Source organism: Cajanus cajan, chromosome 8 (assembly GCF_000230855.2).
Source record: "Cajanus cajan strain Asha chromosome 8, NIPB_CcT2T_4, whole genome shotgun sequence".
In the NCBI taxonomy this organism is placed as follows: Eukaryota; Viridiplantae; Streptophyta; class Magnoliopsida; order Fabales; family Fabaceae; genus Cajanus; species Cajanus cajan.
Genome location: NC_138524.1, coordinates 54,808,041 through 54,831,428, shown reverse-complemented (window position 1 = coordinate 54,831,428; position 23,388 = coordinate 54,808,041). Strand labels below are relative to the sequence as shown.

The window sequence follows — 23,388 nt, the reverse complement described above, 5'->3', positions numbered from 1 at the left end:
CACCTAGATACTATTTGTGAATCAACAATAGTATGCATTGCCTTCATTACATAGTATCCGCACTCATAGTTTCCTTTTTGCTTATGAGACTACAAAAAGAATATAAAAACCAATTTTAGTAGTAATGGTAATTCAAAAAAAATACCTTAGAAAAAATATCATTACTAAAATAAAATAACTTACTTTAAGAGAGACCCAAAGCATTTTTTTCTTCAACTTTGAACCTTTAAGTATATGGTATCCTTCCATAGCCCTAATGATAAAAGGACATCATTATTATATTTTAAAATAAAATGTAATGATAAATAAAATAAAGTAGTTTTTTTAAAACAACTTACTTATCTAATAATTGTTTAAAGTCTGCAGGAGGAGGTTTGTGCATCGAACAAATGCATACAGATATATTGTCCATAGGACAAATAATCAGAAGTTGCCAATGAGAACTGTATTGAGAAACTATCAGTAATAATACATTTTTTAAAAATTTATAATCAATTATATACAAATAGACTTACTTAGAAAAATAAGGAGCTAAGTAAACTTTTTTATTTGAGTCAGACATCCAATTTTGGATGTAAGCTTGAATTTCTTCTATCTTGTTCCCAATTTTTTGGATTAACTCGGGTTCCAAAAATCCATAAATGTGATCATTCCCTTTATCCACACTCAATTTATGGATAAATCTACAAGGTTAGAAATAAAGTTAGAAAAAGCAATAAAACATAATTCAAATTAATTCAAATAATACTTACAATAACCACAATTGCAAAATTGATATGTTCAGCATGCAGTGCTCGTTTGTAATCTCTGATATGTCGCTCTGGCTTATATACAAGGGGACATTACTACAGAAGCCAAACACTTCAGGAGCCCAAGGGACCTGTTTGGGTTGATTGTCATCTTCCATATCCGCAACCAATCTTCATAGCCTTTTTATCAGAGTTAGATTTGTAGAATGGTTAAGCATAGCCTTTGGTGGGACAACAACATCCTATTAAATAAAGTACACAAATAATGTTATACTACATTATAATAAAATAACACCAAGTTAAAATTAAATAGTTAAATAACTTACCTCCGTGGATATCACTTTTACCAACTTATAAGGCCATTGAAGGAAGGTATTTAGGACTTGTTCCATCATCTGAACCATTTCTTGCCTTCAAATTGAACAATCTTAATATCGTTGAAAGTCTTGTGAATTTTGTACAGTTTGGATACAACGGCTTGTCCAAATCGTTGCACATAGTTTAATACATATGTGCACGCTTGAATGATTCTGGACCCACATCAGGAAGCATCTCCTCTAACCGATCATCCATATCTGTCTCTTGTGTAAATGTTTGAGTTTGAGTTTCGACTGATACACTTTGAATGTCAACCTTTCACCATGCCATATCCAACGTGTATAATTCTTAAGAAATACATCACACAAAAGATGTTCTCTTATAACATCAAGTTCTAGGCGAGTTGCATTACAACAATTAACACAAGGACAAAAAAACCTTCCATTCATATCATCATTAGCATTTCGTATTACATATTCAATAAAATATTCTACTCCAGTCTCATACTCATCACTTATACGTGATGCATGTATCCAACTTCGATTCAATAACCAACTTTTATCCATAACTTTTGTTCTTCATAAAAAAAAAACATAGACCATGAATGTTAATCTCACTATTTTAATCATTTATATTAAATTTCAAATGGGAAACTAAGGTTCACTCAATATGTGCATAAATATAACATCATATTAATTTATAAAAATCAAATAAAGCACCTAATTTTTCTAAACACTAAATTACTAGGTAGACATTAATTATATGACAAATTATTAATAAAATACAAATATATAACACATACATACAAGGTCTCTAATTTTCTAAGTTGGGTACCTAATTTGTCTATATAAAGCAATGATGAGTCAAAAAAAAAATTATAAAGGCACCCACTTTGGAATGGGCCGTTCCTAAACCGGAACAGGCCATTCCGGAATCCAAAAAATACTTAAAACTTTAGTCTGGAACGGCCCCAAAACGCCTTGTTCTGCTTGTAGAACGGGCCATTTCAATTTCAAAAGTCGCCCAGCATCAACGAAATAACATACATGAGAAGAGAATGTTACCTTCCAAGAAGAATATATGAAGCTGGACACTTTAGATGAGAGCCCAACAAAGTAAAGAGAAGAATATATTTGTAGACTTAATCTAAAGAATATATGGAGCCAAAGATGACAGAATGGAGGGGAAGGGAGAATGACCGTAGAGTGTAAATTAAGTTTCTGATGCTACTTTTAAAATCGGCTCTTTAATAGCCGATTTTAAAAGTGCTACTTTTAAAATCGGTCATAAGGTAGCCGATTTTAAAAGTAATGCCATTATTTACAAAATTGTCACCGCGTCACTTTTAAAATCGGCTACCTTATGACCGATTTTAAAAGTAGCACTTTTAAAATTGGCTATTTGAGAGCCGATTTTAAAAGTAGCACTTTTAAAATCGGCTATTGAAGAGCCGATTTTAAAAGTAGCATTAGAGACTTTTAAAATCGGTCATAAGGTAGCCGATTTTAAAAGTAATGCCATTATTTACAAAATTTCCACCGCATCACTTTTAAAATCGGCTACCTTATGACTGATTTTAAAACCCCGATTCTAAAATTCATTTTTGTACTAGTGTTACCTGCGTGACGTACAGATCGACTTGCTCATCTGGGTCGGTGGTGCCATCATAGCGGTCGATGTTGAGAGGTTTCCATCAAAAGGGAAGGGGCGTCTCCATAATGCCGTCAACAAAAGGATGGCGGCAGATGCTCGCCCTGTGCCCTGGTGCCTGGGCAGGTGCATTGTTGACTTCATGATCTGACCTGTTTTTTGGTACGTGTGACCGGTGTACCGTAGACCTATGGGTCGCCGCCTTGGGTGCAGTCGATGGTTGGGAAATCGAGTGCCCCTCTTCCTCGTTTTGATTGCTTGGTGGAGGGGGCTGATCAGAGGGGTGCCGTAGACCTATGGGTCGCCTCCAAGTCCACAACATGTTGTTGCCGCATTTGATCGACCTGCTCGATCAGCTGCCTCAATGTCGCTTCGCCTTCCATTCTTGTTGCGTGATCTAGGTCGTCTGTTGCCCGTCTACTATGGCTTCGGGTGAAAACATAAGCATGGCCGATAAGAGATGTCCTGATCGGCCCCACGGTGGGCGCCAAATGTTCTTACCGGAGATCTGCCGTAGAGGACGATCTGCTGGGCAAGATTGGTGAGCCTCCTTTATTGGTACGTCCGCTAATCCGAAGTGGGGGTGGTACCTACAAAAGAGACTCTGATGCTAAAGTTAGTGTTTGTGAGTGTAGGGGTCTCGTATAAGTAATGCACGTACCTCAGTGTGAATTAGGGTTTATTTGGGCCTTGAGCCTGAGATCGATTATGACCTATTCTGATAGTGGGTCTTTGTCTTGACCGATGTCATGTGGTGCGCATCCGATGTCAATCTACGCTGTTATGCCGAGCTCAAGTTCGGCCTAACGATACGGATAGTACACTAATTATAAGAAAGCATTTGACACTAATTATATTTAAATATTAAAGATAAACAATCGACATTAATTATTTTTGAACTCACATTTAAAGTTAATTTTGCATAAATATAAAAAATAATATATAAAAAATGCAAGACAAACATATAGATATATAAGTAATTTTATTCGGTAGGTATTTGTCGATATGCATATTACCATATCTACTCCGTATATAAATAGGTAAAAAATTACTCATACATTCACAAGTATCTGCTTAATTAGTTATCAATTTATTTGTAATTTTTTTTCCAAATGCATTGTGCAGGTATACAAAATTAACACATAATATAACAAGTATTTCTCTATCCAAATATATGTTATAATATTTAAAAAATATTTTAGAAAATTGTGAGTTACTAAATTGATTTTTAGAATGAAAAATTATGAATTATTTATAATAGTTGAAAATAATTATTTTTAAGTGACAAACTATATATATGAGAAAATATTTAATATGATAACTAAACTTATATCAAAGAAATACTTTTACTAAAATAATCAAAGAAGAATTGGTGTTTAAGTGACAAAAATATTTTAGTATTTTGATACTTTACAAAAATTGAACCAACTTAAATTGCAAAAGATTGTTTTGAATTAATTCGGTTCAAATTTCGTATTTCATTAAATTGAAACTAAAAAAAATTATATTTAATTTTTTGTGTGATTATATTAAGATAAAAATCAAACCAAATCTTACCGTAAATACCCCCTATCTATTAAACATATTTACGAATGGAGATCAACTAATTAGAATGAAGATTTTTCCTACAAGTTTAATATGAAGTCGCATGCATGTTTGTATAATTTTATTGGACAAAAGTTAAGTAAAAAAAATGTAAAATAGTAACAAAATGATGGAAATTAAATCAAGCACGCTTGCATTACGATTTTAGTGTCAAATACGTACAATATAATTCATCTGACGAAGTATTTCTCATATTTTTCTTTTGGTAATTAAAAAATGGTAGATAAAAGATGACTCTTTAAAGTTATTAGACAAAGAACCAATAATTGTTAAGTTAATGATTTGTTAAAACTTAATAGTATTTATTTTAATTTAAGACTTGTCAAACTATAAATCAATAGACTTATCAAAAGAATTATACTTCTGACACCAACTGTCAAAAAATCTCAATGAATAGATATATTCACCAAAGTTGAATTTAATATTGGGTGGGAGGTATTTTCCATGTGAAACATACAGTTAGTCAAAAACTTCAGTGATATACATAATTATGTGCGTATTTAAAAAAAAAAAAAAAAAACCTAATTAGAAACAGATGATTTCATTGATTTCGTATTATTTTGCAAGACTGGACTAAAAATATTCCATTTACATATTCGAGATATGGCTTAATTTCATTGCATATATATATCGATCGTACGAGTGTAGATTTCGATTCCAAAATTCATGCACCCTCCTTGGAGGACATCTAGATTAGTTAAAGAATAAGAGCTAGGGTTGGTTAAATTCTTTTACTTTCACCTTTAACATTCTTAACAATAATTTTTATTATAATAACTTTATTGCATTTTCTTTCTGTCTCTCTATTAGGTCAATTTACAAATTTAGTTCTTCTATTTTTTTCTTTTCGCAAATTTGATCTATTTTAATCTTGTAATTTTAATTCATATTTTAACTTAACATTTAATATTAACTAAAATGGAAATGTGACATCTTGCATCCACATCAATATTTTTCTGTTACATTAACGTTTCAATAAAATACATAGTGTTAATTTAACAGATATATTAAAGCTGTACATACAAAGGAGACACAATTCACGAAAAATAAAATAAAGAGCCCAATTTCACTAAATAACGATAATGATAAATGGTATTAATTTAAAGACTTTAAGTACAGAAACTTCTGCGAGCTAAAATAAAAAAGCCTACAATATATCGTGTCATAATTGTGTAGGATTAATTTTAATTTGTACGAGTAGCCTTGCTTAAAATGGAGTCACAGAAAATATTAAAAAAAAACAAATATTAATAGTATTTAAACCGAAAATAGAGAATAATTTCCATTCTTGGAATAATTAATACGTAGAATTGATTTACAATGGCAAAGCTGAGAGAGAACATTATTGAGCAAAATATTCTAATACAATGCAGAAGTTGAGTACGATATATAGGATTATAGAAACGCCAGCTTTGTCTTAGAACAGGCGTAGCTATACTGTAAATACAATGGATAACGTTCCAGTAGTGATCATAGTTTATAGAATATGTAGAAATATTCTAAACAATAATCTTATGGAGTTGGAATTGGCTTATGAATGATTGGCTTGTGATGATGAAGTGGGAAATGTGGTAGATGTGGTTTCTCAAATTTGGGGTGAAGTGGAAGTTTAGGAATAGGTTTAACAAATGGAATAGGCTTTGGCACAGGTTTGATGATAGGAACTGGTTTTGGTACTGGCTTGAAAACAGGAATTGGCTTATAAATGGGAACATGTTTGTATACAGGAATAGGAATAGGCTTAACAATGGGAACAGGCTTTGGTACAGGCTTATACACTGGAATTGGAATAGGCTTAACAACAGGAATTGGTTTTGGAATTGGCTTAACAATGGGAATTGGTTTTACAATGGGAATTGGCTTAACAACAGGAATTGGTTTTGGAATTGGCTTAACAACGGGAATTGGTTTTGGAATTGGCTTAACAATGGGATATGGTTTTGGTACTGGCTTAATAATTGGAAATGGTTTCTTGAAAAATGGTTTATGATGAAAAAGTCCTTTGAATTTTTCTTCTTCATCATGTCCATTTAGGTTTGTCTTTGTCAGCTCTTCATTTACCAGCTTCCCATTTGTGCTCAGTGTGTTCCCTAGATAATCAACAAAAGCAAAAGAATGTGAGATAAACACACACATACTATTTATAAATTAATTAATTTTAATTTCATATTGTATTGATGAAAACAAAACCTTTAATTGGATAAAAACTAGCATGACTAGAATGTTTTTTGTGTGCATTTTATGTGTAATTTTTACATTTAAGTAAAGTTTATTTTAAAAAAAACTAAATCAAATATAATATTAGATATTTCATTGTAAATGAGGAATATTCTATTTTATATTGGATAAAATCATAGGAATAAAATTTAAAATACTTTTAAAATTGAAAAAGAAATTGTAGAAAGAAATTATTTAAATTAAGACACTTCATCAGTATTAATAAGGCATATGTCAACATTCAATCTGAAACTAAATTTCAGCAAGTATTCACATGAGAAATTTATTTGTATTTACAAGAAATGAAGATTATACATAACAACAACTCAAGCATCATGTTGAATCAACCAAACTAGATCGCTTAATAACAATAGATATTATGTGTATTTACAAAACAAATCATAAATTTGTGAAAATATATATCAGTCACTAACTTCATCATTACTGATCAACTTTATTTATAGGAATCAAAAAGTACAAACCACAAACCTGAAACTTCAGTTGTTGCTGCAGCAGAAGTAGCATAACAAAAGGTGATCACAAGCAACAAGGGAACACCATAGCGCAAAAATGCGCATTGCTGAGTGGAAGGTTTTCCCATTGAGAAAACACAAATGAAAGCTGAAAAGGTGAATGTATGAAGGCTTGAGATACTTTTGCCCCATGCTTGCATATTTATAATAGAAACCTTGGTTTAACTGCATTAATTGATACATTGTCACATATCCACTAATTTTTTTTAATATACTATACTATGAGATTATAGATTTAGTTAGGGAACATCATGGGTAGTTGGGGGTGTTCATGAATCAATGGTGATTAACACCGTTTTTGCCGCTGAGAATAGTGCTGTGACCCTATTAATTAATGAGCCTCACAAATTAGGTTGCGTACGTCTTTTCATTTTCGGGGTGTTAGAAGAATATTAATTAATTGCGTAAAAAAACTAGGGAATATATATATAGGTTCAAACTTAAACAGGCATGGCAAATTTCATATCATTAATAATTTCTTTTATTAAGTATATAGCTATGTGAAGACTATAGAATTAAAGGTGAACTGCATCTATCTATATATATATATATATATATATACGTCTTCTCTTGGTAATGAAATGAGGACAGATCAACTGATTTATATCTTTTCCTTGTGATAAAATGGAGTGGACACAGAACCACTTGAAATGATAATATTATTAGGGTTAAATATATTTTTAATTTTTTAAATATAAAGTAAACTTGTTTTTAGTTCTTTTAATTTAAAATTATTTTTTAATTTGAAAATAATTTATATTTCTATTTCTATACTTAAAATATTGTTGGTGAAACTTTCAAACAAAACTCACATGTTACTAAATTATTATACAAAATTTAAATATTAGTATTCGTATTAGTAAAAATATCATATATTAAATTTAATCATTATTATAAAATTTAACTAAATTTATCATTAATTCTCAAAGATTAATTTTAAATTTGAGTAACCAAAACTAAACTTATTCCAAATTTAAAAAATTAAAAATATATTTAAATATAATTATTATGTGAGTACATAATGTAAACCTTCTTAAAAACTTATTTCACTTTCAAAAATAAATTCATAAAATTAACCATTAACTTTAGGTGATATTATATGATTATTTATATCAAATTGAAGACAAATTAATCAACCATAAAGATATAATGTTTAATTAATAAAACTTAATCTTAATTATTAAATCTTATGTTAATTAAGAATGTGAGACTTAATCTTTTCGTGATTAGGGAACACGTATCCAAAAACAGTATAAACGTTCTTTTCGTGATTTTTGCCATCAGGTGACTGGGATCAAAATCCTCTGTCTCAAACCTCTGTCCCCAAATCCTGTCCCTCCAATCATAAAATGCCATCTCAATTAAATTTCCACGTCATTGCAGTTATTTTTTATTTTTATTTTTAAAAAGTGTAACCAAATTTTGCTCCCAGAAGTTCAACAACCCGTCGGAGGAACCGCAGTATACCACCGCCGCCGAACGGTTCACCGCCAGCGCCGTCACGGCGTTCTCTTGCTTCAACAAAACACGATCGAACACGTGCGGGGGGTTTCGTTTCGGCGGCGTCGGAGGGCGGGAAGAGGCGGAGGCTGTCCGATCCGGAGGCCTTGTCGTGGGCGACGGCGGAGGGAGCGCGGCGGTGGCGGTGGAGGAGGAAGAAGGCTACATTTGTGACGCGGGAGTGGTGGCAGCGGGTTGAGCTCCGGCGAGTCGTTGAGTTTGAGATACGGTGGCCAGAAATCATCGTCGTCGTGGCTGGGGCGAGCCCGCAGTGGAACCTGGCCCTGTTCCTCATCACGTACGACGAGCATGGTGGGTTCTTCGATCACGTGCCCACGCCTGTGCGTGGGGTGCATAGCCCTGATGGATCAGTTACATTTTTTTTAAAATAAAATTAAAATTAAAAGTAATGATGTGGCAATTTAATTGAGATGGCAATTTATGATTGGAGGACAGGGTTTAGAGACAGGAATTGGAGACAGAAGATTTTCATCCCAGGTGACTGATACCTTTATTATATGTAAACATTCTATTGTAGCCAGTAACCGATCTGCGCAGGTTCTTCAATTCTAGGTAGCGGTACGTAACAAAATCTCTAGCCTCTGGAGATGCAAATACGGTCTGATTTGTACGAAACCTAAGTACTAGATTGAATTTTCTCATGCAAAAGTAGTTATACGAAACTGCCAAAAAAAATAATAATTCAAGTCCATAAATGAAGTCAAAAAGAGGGGAATTAGGTATTTCATGTTGTGATATATAATAAAAGTACGTGTATAATAAGTAAGATATGATATAATTTGTGTGGAAAAATTTCTTCATAAATATTTTTTAGGAGAGAAAAATAATAAAAAAAAATTATAGCAAGTTTCTTTATATATAAGTTAAAACTAACTTATTCTTAAATTAAAAATAATACTTTAAATAAGTTAATTAGCTAGAGAGAATTTTTATAAATTAACTTATATATAAACTAATTTTAATTTATGTGTAAACTAATTTTATTTTTTCTTTTAATGGTGTTTCTTGATAAGTTTATTAAACAAACCATAGTAACAAGCTGAGAAGCACGTGTTATTGTGAGAATGACAGCCTGGGAAAGCTGGCAAGAAAGCGACATATATATTATCTGTCTCACACCAATCGATCACTTGTGATTCAACAAAGAACCACATGGAGGTACAATTCTCATGCAAAAATAACAACCCATGTTTTATATGTCACTTTTTTGGTTTATTATTATTTCACGTACGTAAAAGAAACTATAGTGACAATTCTATTTCTAAGTAATGTACCAAAAGAAAATTCTATTTCTAAGTAGTTGTTTTTCAACAAACCGGATCCCATCTGTTATCGGTTATAATACATAAAAAGAGGAAGTGTCTGCTCTGGCCATTCTTGGTTTGGTTTTTCACTGATACTTTGGTTAATTTGTTTGTTACCATCATATAGAGGGAATGTTTTGGTTGAATATATATTTGTATACTTTTGTATGGGGATTAAACTTTGTAATGCTAGCTATTTTAGGGTAAAAGTTGTAATGTTTTACCAATTAAAGTTATTGATTTTAGTATTTAATGCACCGACCACAATAATTATTTTTACTTTTTTTATAAGTAAAATCAAATTAATCAGACTACTTACTAGGAGTACTTTAACCTGTATGTATAGTCTAGTCAAGTAAAAGAGGACCAAAAGTTACATAGTGATGGAAATTAACCACCCCATTGGATTAATACACCAAATTAAATAAAACCATAATGAAGTTTAAGAATGTCCATCAAATTAAACAAATCAAAAGATTTATTTTGAAAAATAATATTATTTCTCATCAATATCAATTTATAGCATGCCAAAGAATCATCTAATATTTTTTTCTTATCTTTTCTTTTATCAACTCACTATATATATTGTAGATAGTGTGATTTACCATAATCAAAGAATTAGAGATGAAAGTAGAAAAATCAATCTAACCATATAAAGATCTCCAAACTTATATAGCAACAAAACAAGAAAAGAACAAGTGATTACCAATTTCCTCAAATAGATTGCAAAATATGCTTTTAACTTCCAACACATCTTGAATGACACCTTCCAACCAAGGCAAAGCATGAGGGTAACTTGTCAAGTAGCAACCTCCATAAAAACAACAAAACCTTCGAAGGGTTCAACGTATGCCAAAACTTGTTGAATATTCTGGTTGATAAGTTGTGGCTCCTTTAGACATTTGTTCATGAACCAGAAAGGTATGTGCAAATTCTACAGAAAAAAAAAATGATATTTATCAAGCTTCCAATTTCATTCATTAGCCTTATCTCTTACAAGCGAAATAGAAGGCAATAAATTTGAGAAATCCAATTAGATTTCTTGCTCCTAGAAAAAGAAATTCCCTCATCCACTTCCATTTTTAGCACCACAAATTTCATTTATCCATTCCCAAAAGTTGGCAACAAAGGCTTCCTTCTCATTAAAGATTTTATATAACCTAAAATAAGCATCTTTCAAACACTAGTAGAAAATCAGTCTTTTACGTCAGCGTTTTCTCGTCGATTATAAAAATACCTAACGTAAAAAATACGCGATGGATATGAAGTATAGTAGATTTTAATTTTTACGTCGGACCCCTTTTGGCCTGACGTAAAAAAGTTGTTTTATTCCCCCCAACACCTTCGTCTTTTTCGTATGCGCAAGTGTTTTTCCATTGTTTTCCTCTAGCGATTTTCGACAAAAATGGTATGAGACCTTTGGGTGTTTTCTGGTCACAGTGAGCAACGACGACAATGGTGAGCGGCAACGACAACGACTGCTAAACCCATTTTTGATTCTGAACCTATCTCTCCAATTTGGGTTGAAGCATTTAGGCGTTTTCATGGATTAAGATTAGTGTTTTCATGCGTGTATTGATCTTTCTATGTAAAAATGTTGTTTCATTCCTGCATGCGAGTGTTTTGACACTGTTTTTCTCTCTGGCAATTTTTGGCGACAGTAGTGCGAGACGTTTCGGTGTTTTCCATTCACGATGCACGGCGGCAAGACCCATTTTTTATTTTGGAGCTATCTCTCCGATTGGATTGAAGCATTTGGGTATTTTTCGGACGTGTTCACGAATTGAGGTTATTTTTTTGTTTGTTTGTCAACCATTTTACGTCGGACATGGAGGATGTTCGACGTAATTTTACGTCGGCTAAAACACTCGACGTAAATTTACATCTCTCGCATTGACGTCAAACTTTTTTTCAACGTAAAAAGTCCAAAATAACAGACGTAAAATGTCTCTTTTGTACTAGTGAAAGGAATTGTACCAATCCAAACATCATGTCAAAAACTTCCATCTCTCACCTTTCTAGCAAAAGTTGAAGAAAACCAACAAGAAGCCACACACTTGTTGTGCACAAAACAAATATCCCTCCACCAAATAAAATAGGCTCATAGGTTGGAATTTGCTTCTAACCAAACCTATGACAAAAGAACATATCTAAAGGCTAATAAATTTATACAAAACAACCTTTATATCAATAAAAAAAATGCCACCTTCATTTTGCTAGTAAGCAAAGATTGAAAATCTCAATGTTTTGAATACCAAATCCTCCTAACTTTTTTAGTTGGCACACTTTTTCCATCTAACCTAAGCTATTTTTTGAGAATCTTCCTTGCCACCTCATAACAAAGGCCTTTGAATGCCAATGATAACTTTATGTGCTTTCTTAGCTTGAACAAAAAAAATAAAAATAAAAGATACACAGGTAAACTTGACAAAAAAGAATTAATCAGGACATTCTAACCCCCCAAAGAAAGATGTCTCCTTTCCCAAGGTGCCAAATTATTTTTTATTGTATTGTTAAATGGCTGCCAAGTATATATCAATCTTGGATTAGCCCCAATTGAAATCCTAAAGGACTTAAAAGGAACATCCTTAATGTTACAATGTAGAAAAGAAGTAATTCAATTCAAGCAAATTTCTTTTTACATTTAAACCAATTAACTTGATTTTGTGAAAATTGATTATTAGTCTTGAAACAAACTCAAAACATCTCCTAACAATTTTTAATACCCAAAAATTATTCTAGCTAGCCTCTCCAACAAAAATTGTATCATTTAGATTTTTTAGTATTAAAAATTGGATTTTTTTTTCCATAAATTTAAATTTAGAGAAATTTTCTAACTCAAAAGTCATACACACGAGGCCAATGAATGCCTCAACCACTATTAGAAGAGAAAAGGGGCATACAAGTCTCTTTGTCTAATACCTTTTGATAATTGAATTTTATTTGTAGATGAACCATTAAGAATAACATAGACTTGGCCAGTGCAAATACATCTCCTAATCTAATTGCTCCACTTTCAACAAAATTCAAGTTTACCCAACATGTAGTCTAAGAAACTCCAATTGACTGAGTCATAGGATTTCTCAAAATCTACTTTCAAAATAAAAGAAACCTTTTTCTACCTTTTAATTGCTTCAACTATTGGTCGATAAGCATTCAAACATTGGATGATTTGTTTTGGGAATTAAAGCAATAAATGAAGATGAGACACTCTTAGGTAGAATTGCATTATGAAAAATTTTGTAACAGTAGAACAAACTTGGTTGTAATGTTATGGAGCTAAGACAAACAAGAGAAGTGGGTTAAATTGTGTTTATCAAAAGAAAACATCTTCAAAATTTATACATTAAGTGTTATTTAAATACAAAGCCTTTTCAAGCTCCAAGTTAAAACATAAAGTTTAAGCTAAGGGTAAACTAACTACAATTTATCTTACAACCAAGATGTAGTATAACAATATAGTACAAAGATTGTTTTTACAAAGAGAATTGTAAGATTTTGAATCACAATGAATATTCTTCTTCTTTCTATACATCTAGGCTTCTTTATATAAGTATCCTTAAAGATAACCATTGCAAATCCTTCAATTTCTTCTTGTAGGCTTGTTTCATCTTTCTTCTTTGTATAAAAAGTGTTTGTTGGTTAAATTAATGAAAGCATTTAATGCATTTTACCAAATAACTATTTTTTTTATCTAATTAAGGATGTTATTTGTCAATTTTAAGGTACAAAAGGTACGTATGAATTATTACATATGATAATCCAAAACTACTTTTAGCTAACTTTTTGTACCTTGAGGTACTTGTCCTTTCTTGACAAAAGCGTTCCTTGTCTTTTAAAGCGGTACCGAATCCCTAAGAAGTTTGTTCCATCAATTTATTAATGTATACATTTAAAACATATGATCAAAATATCATACATATTAAATGAAGCAATAATTAAATGCATTCTTCTAAAGATGGACAATATGTTTAGTATAATAGAGAAACGTTCAAAAGATTTTTCTTGTGTTGATATTATGCGATAACATGCATTCTTATACATTACTTTTTCTATGCTTCTAAAAAAATGTATGTTTTTTTTATCATTAAAACATAGATTTTAAGGGGTCTTGGTTTATCCTTTAATCTAAAAAGTTTATTGTCCATTAGTAAACCTGACAAGAGATTTGAAGTGTGTAACTAAACTTTTTCCTAACCTATGCTAATTTCATATTTTGGTGTTGAGAAAGACGATTAGGAATGCTAAAGAGTGTCTTAGACTCTACCCCTCCAAGTTGAAGAGTCAAAAATGAAACCCAAGGCTAACTCTTGTTTAGCTTTTTCTTAGAGCTGTCAAAATGGGCTCAGCCCGATGAGCCAACCCGGCCCACCATGGGTTCGAGCCGGGTTGGGCCAAAAAAAAATTAAAAATTTTAGTACTGGTCAATTTTGAACCCGACTCACTTACAACCTAGCTCACCCGAGTTAAACTTGTGGTGAGCCGGGCTGACCCACCAACCTATAATAAAAAAAATGTATGCTTTTGTTATTTGGCCAAATTAGGGTTTGATGCACTCTCAGTTCTCACACCCTCATCAGTCTGCACCGCGAGCCAGGACGCGCTTCTTTTCCAACCCGTTGCCGAGGCTCTCGCAAGCATCATCGCCAAAAAGCATGATCACTACTTGTTGCTTGGTTGGTGTCTCCTTCTTCGAAATCTAGTCGAGTACAAGAGTTTCGTTCATCAGTCCATGTTTGTTGGTGAGTTTCAGATTATTGCTCCCGCTGTTTGAATTTCAACTCTCATCGTGTATTCATGGAGAACTAGTTTAGAAAATAGGAAACCTCGTTGAAAAATGAACTGGTTTAGTTGACTTGTGTTTGCTAGGAATAAGGGAGAGGTATCGCGATTTGTTGAGGATACTCTCCACCTGCCTTCCGGATTTGGCTGCCATTGTCAATAAAGGAAGGTATTGCCGTTTCTTATGAATATCTTTCTTTTTTCAAAGAGTAATAATATATTCTAAGGCATGCACCGACCATTCTTATAATTGTTTAGTTTAGAATTTAGAATCTAGCAATAATATTTCCTTTTTTCTGTTTTTGTTTACTGCATGGCAGTGTTATTGGAAAAGGACTTTTTTAGGATGGAATTTGTGAACTTAGCAAGAAGCTATTGTTATTGGTGGTTTTGGGATATTTTTGTAAACCTAAAAATTGAATTTGATTTCATTGATTTATCTTGTGTTGGTTGAATCAGTGTAATATTTGACAAGCTAATTAAATTTATGCCTGTTATTAATTGTGTTGTGTATATTTATGCTTTTACAGAATAAAATGAGATCTGAAATCGTAGATTGATGAGTGTCTTTTATTCTTCATTTACACTCAACTTCTGGTACTCTTTGGTAATTGTAGATATTTATATATGTTCTTTTACCCCCTAAATTGGAAGAATTAAGCTATACGAAAAGGTAGAAAAGTAGTAGCAAAATGTTAATGAATTTCCTCCATTTGTGCAGAAAATTTTAGAAGGTAGAGATCCACAGCCATAGCTGTGGATCTGGAGCTCGAGTTGTGGAAATCTGGAAAGGAATTAGAAGATCAGAAAGTTGCAGCTATAGCTGTGGTTCTGCAGCTATAGCTGTGGAAATCTGGAATGCAAAATTAAGGGTCCAGAGACTTGAAGCTAAAGTTGTGGACTCATAGCTAAAGCCATGGAGCACCCAGGATCCAGCAAAAGTTCTAGAAACTCACAGCCATAGTTGTGGTTTCACCATTGTAGCGCTGGGACTTACTTCACCATGAAGGATTTGTCACAGCTATGGTTGTGGATCTGCAGCTGCAGCGTTGGAGGTTACTTCACCTTGAAGAATTCTCCACAGCCATAGCTGTGGATTTACAATTGCAGCTGTGGGAGGAAAAATCACTTTTTACCCCCTGTTTTGAAGCTAATATAAAAGGGGAATAGAAGAACTGAAAGGGGGACAGGAAAAAACAGAGCAAAAACAAGATTGGGAGCACACGAAGGGGGAAGAACAAAGTGGGAACGAAGATTTGGAGGCTGGATCATTTGGGAACGAGGATCAACTCCTTTTCTTCATCTCTTCCTTTGTAATTTCTTCTTCTACTCCTTTGATCTTGTAAATGGTCATGAAGGGCTGAATCATTGAGGATTGGTTGGATGTAACTACTAACTCTTCTCCTTCTTAAATAAATATATATATATATATATATATATATGCATTTCATTTTCATTACTTGTGCTTGATTCTTCTCTTAATATGCTTATATTGGCTTGATCACCCGTTGTATGATTTTTGGTTTTTGAATCCGGTTGGAAAACGTTTTTAAAAACTCGAACTGAATCTTGCACCTAAACATCTCTTGCTCTAGGAATAAAATTGATTTGTTTAGTCACCTTGTTCAAGTCATTGTTCTTAATGCAAAGTGTTAATCTCAAAACATAGAGGAATCATGTTTTAGATTAATCACTTTAGGATTCAACTTTGAGGGATCTTGTTGAATTACTAAATGAACGTGGAAGTCATGAACTTGAAATCATATTTATTTTAAGAAGATTTAAGAGTTAGCAAGTACTCCTGAGTCCAATCCTTGCTTCTTATAATTGTTCTTATAAATTTTACATTATCATTTTATTTTACTTCGCATTAATTCACTTTCAATCATATAAATGTATCCATATTAATCATTAGAGTAAGAATTACTAAACCCTCAAATCCCTGAGGACGATACTTAAATACTACATCGAAACTTGGTCCGCTTGCCAAGTGGAGTGTTCCCAAAACTTCATCATAGATGAACAATGTGTTAATAATAATTTGAATGAAGCTTTTCCATCAATTGCAGAAGAGATTGAAAATGAGGGTATTGATGCTGATAGAGAAAGTAAAAGACCTAGGGTAACTACTTCTAAAGTTTGGGATCATCTTACAAAAATTGGTATAAAAGATGGTAAAGAAAAGACGAAATGTAATGCATGTGGTGTTGAGTATGTTGTTGGTGGGACAAAAATAGGAACTTCAACAATGTTGCGTCATTTGTCAAAGTGTGTGGTGCTAAAAAAATTAAAAGATAATGATGTGGGGAAAATGATAATTGATCATGTTGGGAAGTTAAGGTCTAGGGAAATTGACCAAAAAGTTGTAGATGATCTTATTTCAATGGCTATTATTCAACATGGGTTTCCATATAATTTTATTGAATATAAGTGGATTAAAGAATTGCTTATATATCTAAATCCAGAAGAGTTCCAAGTAGGAATATAGTCGTGTCTAATATTTCAAAGAAATTCCATGAACACAAAGAGAGGGTGAAAGTTGCAATGCATAAATCTCATAGCCAAATTTGTTTGACATCTGATTGTTTGGACTTCTATAACTCAACAAGGGTATATTTGTTTGACTGCTCATTTTGTTGATGTTAGTTGGAAGTTGAATAGCAAGATTATTGCCTATTGTAAATGGAACCTCCACACACTGGTCATGATTTGGCACAAAAAAAATTTGCTTTGTTGCTTGATTGGGGAATAGATAGGAAAATATTTTCTATCACATTAGACAATGTTAGTGCCAATGAGGTGTTGCAAAAAATTTTGAGTGAGCAATTGAAATTGCAAAATAATTTGATATGTAATGGTGATTACTTTCATATAAGGTGTAGTGCACATATCTTGAATATTATTGTGCAAGAGGGCTTAAGGGTGGCTTCTGATGCTTTGCACAAGATTAGAGAGAGTATTAAGTATGTGAGTGGATCGGAGGCAAGAAAAATTGCATTTAAAGAATGTGTTATTCAAGTGAGGGGTATTGATACAAAAGTAGGTTTGAGAATGGATGTTGCTACTAGGTGGAATTCTACCTATCTTAAGCTTGAAAGTGCAATTAGATATCGACATGCCTTTGGAAGCTTGGCTATCCATGATAGAGCTTATGTTCATTGTCCATCAAATGATGAATGGAAAAAGGCTGAAAAAATGTGAGTTCTTGAAGCCATTTCATGTCATGACTAATTTGATTTAAGGTTCACCTTATCCAACTTCTAATCGTTACTTCATGCAAGTTTGGAAAATTGAATGTTTGTTACGAGAAAATGCCATAAGTGATGATCCGACAATTAAAGATATGGCATTGAATATGATGAACAAGTTTAGTAAGTATTGGGATCATTATTGTGACATTCTTGCTATTGGGGCTATTCTTGATCCACGAATGAAGTTTGAAGCTATTCGATTCTGTTTTTCAAAGATTGATCCTTCTACATGTGAAGAAAAGATTAATATTTTAAAGGAGAAGATGTACAAGTTGTTTGAAGAATATGTCAAATTACATTCAAATGAGTTAAATACTTTAAGTTCTCAAATTTCCCCCTCAACACATGTTGCTTCTTTTACAAATGATGAGCAAGTGATGGATGCATTTGATGTAAGTTTTTATTTCTCAAATTTTCCAACACAACTTGCTTTATTCTATTTACATATTATTTCTTACTTATCAATGACTTAAAATTCTCTTATAATGTCTTAGGAATATGTTGATTATTTGAGTCAATATATTAATGAAACTGGAAGGTCTGAATTGTATCTTTATTTAGATGAAGGGAATCTTGACCCAAAGTTTTTTGATAAGTTGGATGTATTGAATTATTGGAGGGATCGTCGAGATCGTTATCCAAACTTATCTAAGATGGTTTGTGACATGCTTAACATTCCAATCACTACAATTGCTAGTGAGTCTGCCTTTAGTCTCGTTCTCGTGTGCTAAAAAAATATCGTTCTTTCATTCTTCTAGAGAATGTTGAGGCACTCATTTTAACTCAAAATTAGTTGCATGGTTTTGAATCAACAGGTAACATTTATTAGTATTATGAAATTAATTTAATAATTTATTACTTAATTTTTTATCATTATTAGTTAACATTTTTTTTTATTATAGATGGGGATAAAGAAGATGCTTCAATAGATGAATATATTTTGGATTGCTCCATTCAAGACTCTAATGTTATAGATGGACAAGTGACAACAATGATTTAATGTTAGATTGTAATTTGTAGTTTTTATGATTTTGGATTGTATTTGAAGTTGAAGATGATTTTAGGTTGTATTTAAAATTTGAGATGATTTTTAATTATATTTGTCTACATGAGATAATTTAGATTTTATTTGATTGTATTTAGAATTATCATTTAATTATGATATCTTAATTAGATTTTTTGGGCTTTAGTTGTATATTAAAAAATACATTTTTTTTAAATTACGTGATCCAACCCGTTTAACCCATCAACCCGTGGTGGGCCGGGCCAGGTTCAATTTTTTTTAGCACACTAATAAATGAGCCGGGTTGGGTTGACCCACCAAATGCTCAACCCGTGGTGGGTCGGGTTGGGCTACCTGTTTTGATAGCTCTAATTTTTTTCCAAGTAGTAAAAATTTTGTAATGTTGTAGCATTATTGTCTAGGCCATCCAAATTTTATATACTTATAAAAAAAATGTTTTTCACATTATTCAATAAAATTCAAAAGTTATTTCAATGTGAAAATTTTCAATTGTCCAAACACACCCATAACTTCAACCCACCTCAAACCTACAAACCATTTTAGCCTTACTCATTCACAACGATGTGTGGGGACCATGACAGGTCAACAATGTCAGTCGGTCAAGATGGTTTGTCACCATCATTAATGATCAATCACACATGAGTCATCTAAGTATTCATAATGAAGGAGAAATCAAAAGTTGGAAGAATATTTGAATTATTTCAACTATAGTGGAAAGACAATTTCAAACTAGAATTAAGGTGCTTAAGAGTGACAATAGTAGATAGTAATATCACTCTACAACAAATTCCTACCTTCAAAAACATGGAATCATACACTAAAGGTCATATGTATATAACCCTCAACAAAATAGGATCGTTGAGAGAAAGAATACACATCTCCTAAATGTGAATAAATCTCTCATATTAGATACAAATGTACCAAACAATTTTAGGGATAAGTTGTCCTCTTCATAACCTATCTCAAACAGAATGTCTTATCAAATCCTCAATTTTAACACATATCACTCCATTGTTATACCCTACCAATTGTATCCTTACAGTCATTCCTTTTGAAAATACTTGTATAGTTAGCCTTTGTCCACAACCTAAACCTTCATCGTAGCAAACTTAACCAAAATCCTTCAAATTATCTTCCTTGAGTATTCTCGTAGACCAAAATATTGAAATAGGAGTACAAATGTTATTCACCCCAAACCAAAAAAATTTATGACTCCATGGATGTCACCTTTTTTTTTTAGAATCAACCTTATTATCTCAGAGTTGGCATTTAGGAAAATGTCTTAACCCATTTAGTCTCATAAGATGGAGATTTTACTTCTTAACCTTGGAAGCATTTAGTATGATAGACGATAAAATTGAGTTCCAAAATTCCTCCTTTGTATGTGAAGAGAGAACTGTTGTAATTAATAATACCAAGGAATGTCTATTTTATCAAATGTCATTTAGTTTGAGTTAGAATTAGTAGTTGTAACACCCTATAGAATATTACCATTACTATAGACTAGATCAATGATCTATGTGATGCACATGGTATTTTTTAATCAATTCATAACATTATTAATATATAATTAACTCATAATGTGTTCTTTCATTATTATTATAGAAAGAAAAAAATATTTTTCTGACTTTTCACTAGCTAACTATAAATCCTAACATATTACTATATGATAATTATATTCATAAATGTGTAAACCAAAACATACAACCACAACCTTAAAAAAATTCATATTTATCAAATTTTGTGTTAATAGAGTAACTTTGGTCCATTATTCATTAATGTCAAGGTCAAAGTTTACTAAATTTCCTTATGGGAATTTTGTTGACAGTGTAAATGACAATTTACTTTCAACCATAAGATTGTATGTGTTTATTGTCCTAATATAATAACATGAAATAGGTATAAATGAACTCAAACCAATTAATAACAAAAAATATGTTACTTTATTAATAGAAAACATCATACAATTGGTGGTGTAAACGATGGAAGAGCGATTCAAAAGTTAACAATGTTTGTGTTGAGGCTTGGTTGCAATTTGTTACTATGTTTTAGTATAGACATGCAACCTACAATTGACGTAGGTGGTGTGATTTTAGCCTTTGATGCTTCATTCTAAGGATGACAAGGTATACTAATCATGGTTTTCTTTATATTAAAAAATCTTTTAGGTGTAGTCTAGGAAGAGATTAATGGTGGTTTTTGAAAAAAAAAATAGGTTTTTGGTAGTGACATGGAATAAAGGATTCAACTCGGACAACATTTCCCATAACCTAATATCAATTGCAGTCTCAAGCTTAGAAATCTTCACCAACATAATGTTACATCTTTTTTCCACCTCACAAACATGCTTTTTTGTCTCTTATTAAATAAGTCAAATGAAAATCTTTCATGAAGAAACATGTTTAGTTAGCTATTTCAAAATCATTCAATGAAATTAGTTGTTTATCCCCACCATTTGATGTATACCCTTACTTCATCTCAAACAAAAAATATTTGCACGTCAACGAACTATTAACCACATTGTAAGGTGTTGTCATACACCCATTATGATGGGCATGTATATTTAATGTAAAGGGATTTGTATAATTAGTATAGCTCTTTGAGTTAGTAATGGTGCTTACTTAGGCCTACATGTGACAATAGTTTGGGCTGGACTACCAATTAAACCATCATTGTTACTTGTTTAAGATGTTCATCACCATTACATGTGCATATTTTAAATTACTTTTTGTTTTTTCTAAAAAAAATTAACTTAATTACTTTAACCCTCCAATATTAAAAGGTTTAATAGAAATTATTGCAACAATATTTTATTCACATGAAAAATTAATATACTCAATATAATATGTAAATATGATATTTTAATATTAGTTTGTTTTAACGAGTTTAAGTAAAATATTATTGTATAAAAGTTGCGAATATCCAAGATTGAAATTTTGAATTAACCATTAACACGGGATAATACATTACAATATTAGAAAAGCATGGGGTCCAACTTATACAAGAAAAACTTCAAAAGACATTAGAAAAAAAAAGTGGTAGTAGAGATAGAAAACATGCTAAATAAGCGATTGCAAAATCTTAGCACGACCATAGGTGGTTCATCCTAACACAACAAACAATAATTAATTATTAAAACTAATTATAAGTCGTGTATTAGTATGGGTGTCTATTGTACCATGATTCCTTGGGTGCCCATTTTCGAAGACGGGTTTTAGTGCCCTTTGTTGTAATAGCTAATAGGATTGTGACATGTTTTCTTATTTTGTCCATCTCATTGATGTGTTTGAGATTCTACAAAATTCATAAACCTATTTTAGGATCCAACCCATGTATCCAAATATTTGAATCCAAAACTTAAACATGTGTAAAGGAAAATCCATGTGTATCATTTTCAAAGAAGGGTTTTTGTTTGTGTACAATGTCTTAGTTTCATTACCTAAAATTACATTTGTGATTCCGTGAATGTGTTTCCAAAGTTTGGTTATTAAAACCCAAAATGTAGATTGTGCTTTGAATATTATTTGGTTGGTTACCTTAAAAAAGTACATTGTCTCACAAATTACTATGATCGTCATTATTCTTACTAATTGTTGTTGTGGCTCGTGTATGTGAATATCCTTATTAGCTGTGATATTTTTGAAAATTAGAATCCTTATTCCATTTTTTTTGTGTTTGATTATAATGTAAGTTTTTTTTGTTCCTTCATTTATTATTTTTGCTTAAAATATTTGTAATTTGTTCTTTATGATGAAGAAATTATATTAGTGGTTGCTACTGAATGTTAAATGTTATTATATACAATTTGTCTGTACATTGATGCAAATTGAAAACTTGAATTAGGAATCCTTTGTTAATCTAAACGATGACAACAATATCAATTTTTGTAAGAATGATACTTCTAATGGAGATGGAAAAGGAAGTAATGTTGATGTTGATAATGAGGAAGTCTAAAAGGAAGAGGATGTGCTCATTGAAGGTACAAAAAAAGTGTCATCTTTAAAATCTTGATGCAATTTGTATTTTTGCAGGTTGAAGTTAATGAAATTCGTAGACATTTGGTGTGTCAATGGGTCTTGCATCTCAATAATAGGGAGTGTAAGATAGTGTTGTCTAAAGCAGGACTTCCAAAAAAACTGTCATTTTGATTAGTTTGTATATATGTAAACAATTCCAAATAGGTTGGAGGCACAGGTATTTATTGACTAACAACAGACTCACTTTGTTGTTACTTGCTTTTTATGTCGATGCTTGTAAGAATCTATAATATAATGTGCAAAATGCAGTGTAAATTTTCATTTACTAATACCATAGAAAGTTGGAGATTTTCAGCAATCTTATTGATTTTGGTTATAATTTGGTAAATAGGTTTATGTTCAACTACTTGAGGAAGAAGGCATAGAGACTCCTGCTTGGTTTTCTTTTTGTTGTAAG

The 23,388-nt window shown here is 31.8% G+C and overlaps 1 protein-coding gene across 1 annotated transcript; it reads right to left on the bottom strand.

The window, feature by feature from the left end:
• Positions 1–5,578: 5,578 nt before the first annotated feature.
• On the bottom strand, positions 5,579–7,203 carry LOC109798405 (uncharacterized). Its single transcript, XM_020358663.3, has 2 exons — positions 7,029–7,203; positions 5,579–6,412 (listed from the first exon to the last, which is right to left on the bottom strand). The coding sequence occupies exons 1-2, from the start codon at positions 7,138–7,140 to the stop codon at positions 5,835–5,837; spliced, it is 690 nt and encodes a 229-aa protein (XP_020214252.2). The 5' UTR covers positions 7,141–7,203; the 3' UTR covers positions 5,579–5,834.
• Between the last annotated feature and the right edge of the window lie 16,185 nt (positions 7,204–23,388).

Excerpts from the sequence above, each read along its gene's own strand:
- LOC109798405 (XM_020358663.3), bottom strand. The coding sequence starts at position 7,140 with ATGGGAAAACCTTCCACTCAGCAATGCGCATTTTTGCGCTATGGTGTT. Across the intron at positions 6,413-7,028 it reads AGCAACAACTGAAGTTTCAG|GGAACACACTGAGCACAAAT; the intron begins GTTTGTGGTTTG and ends TTGATTATCTAG.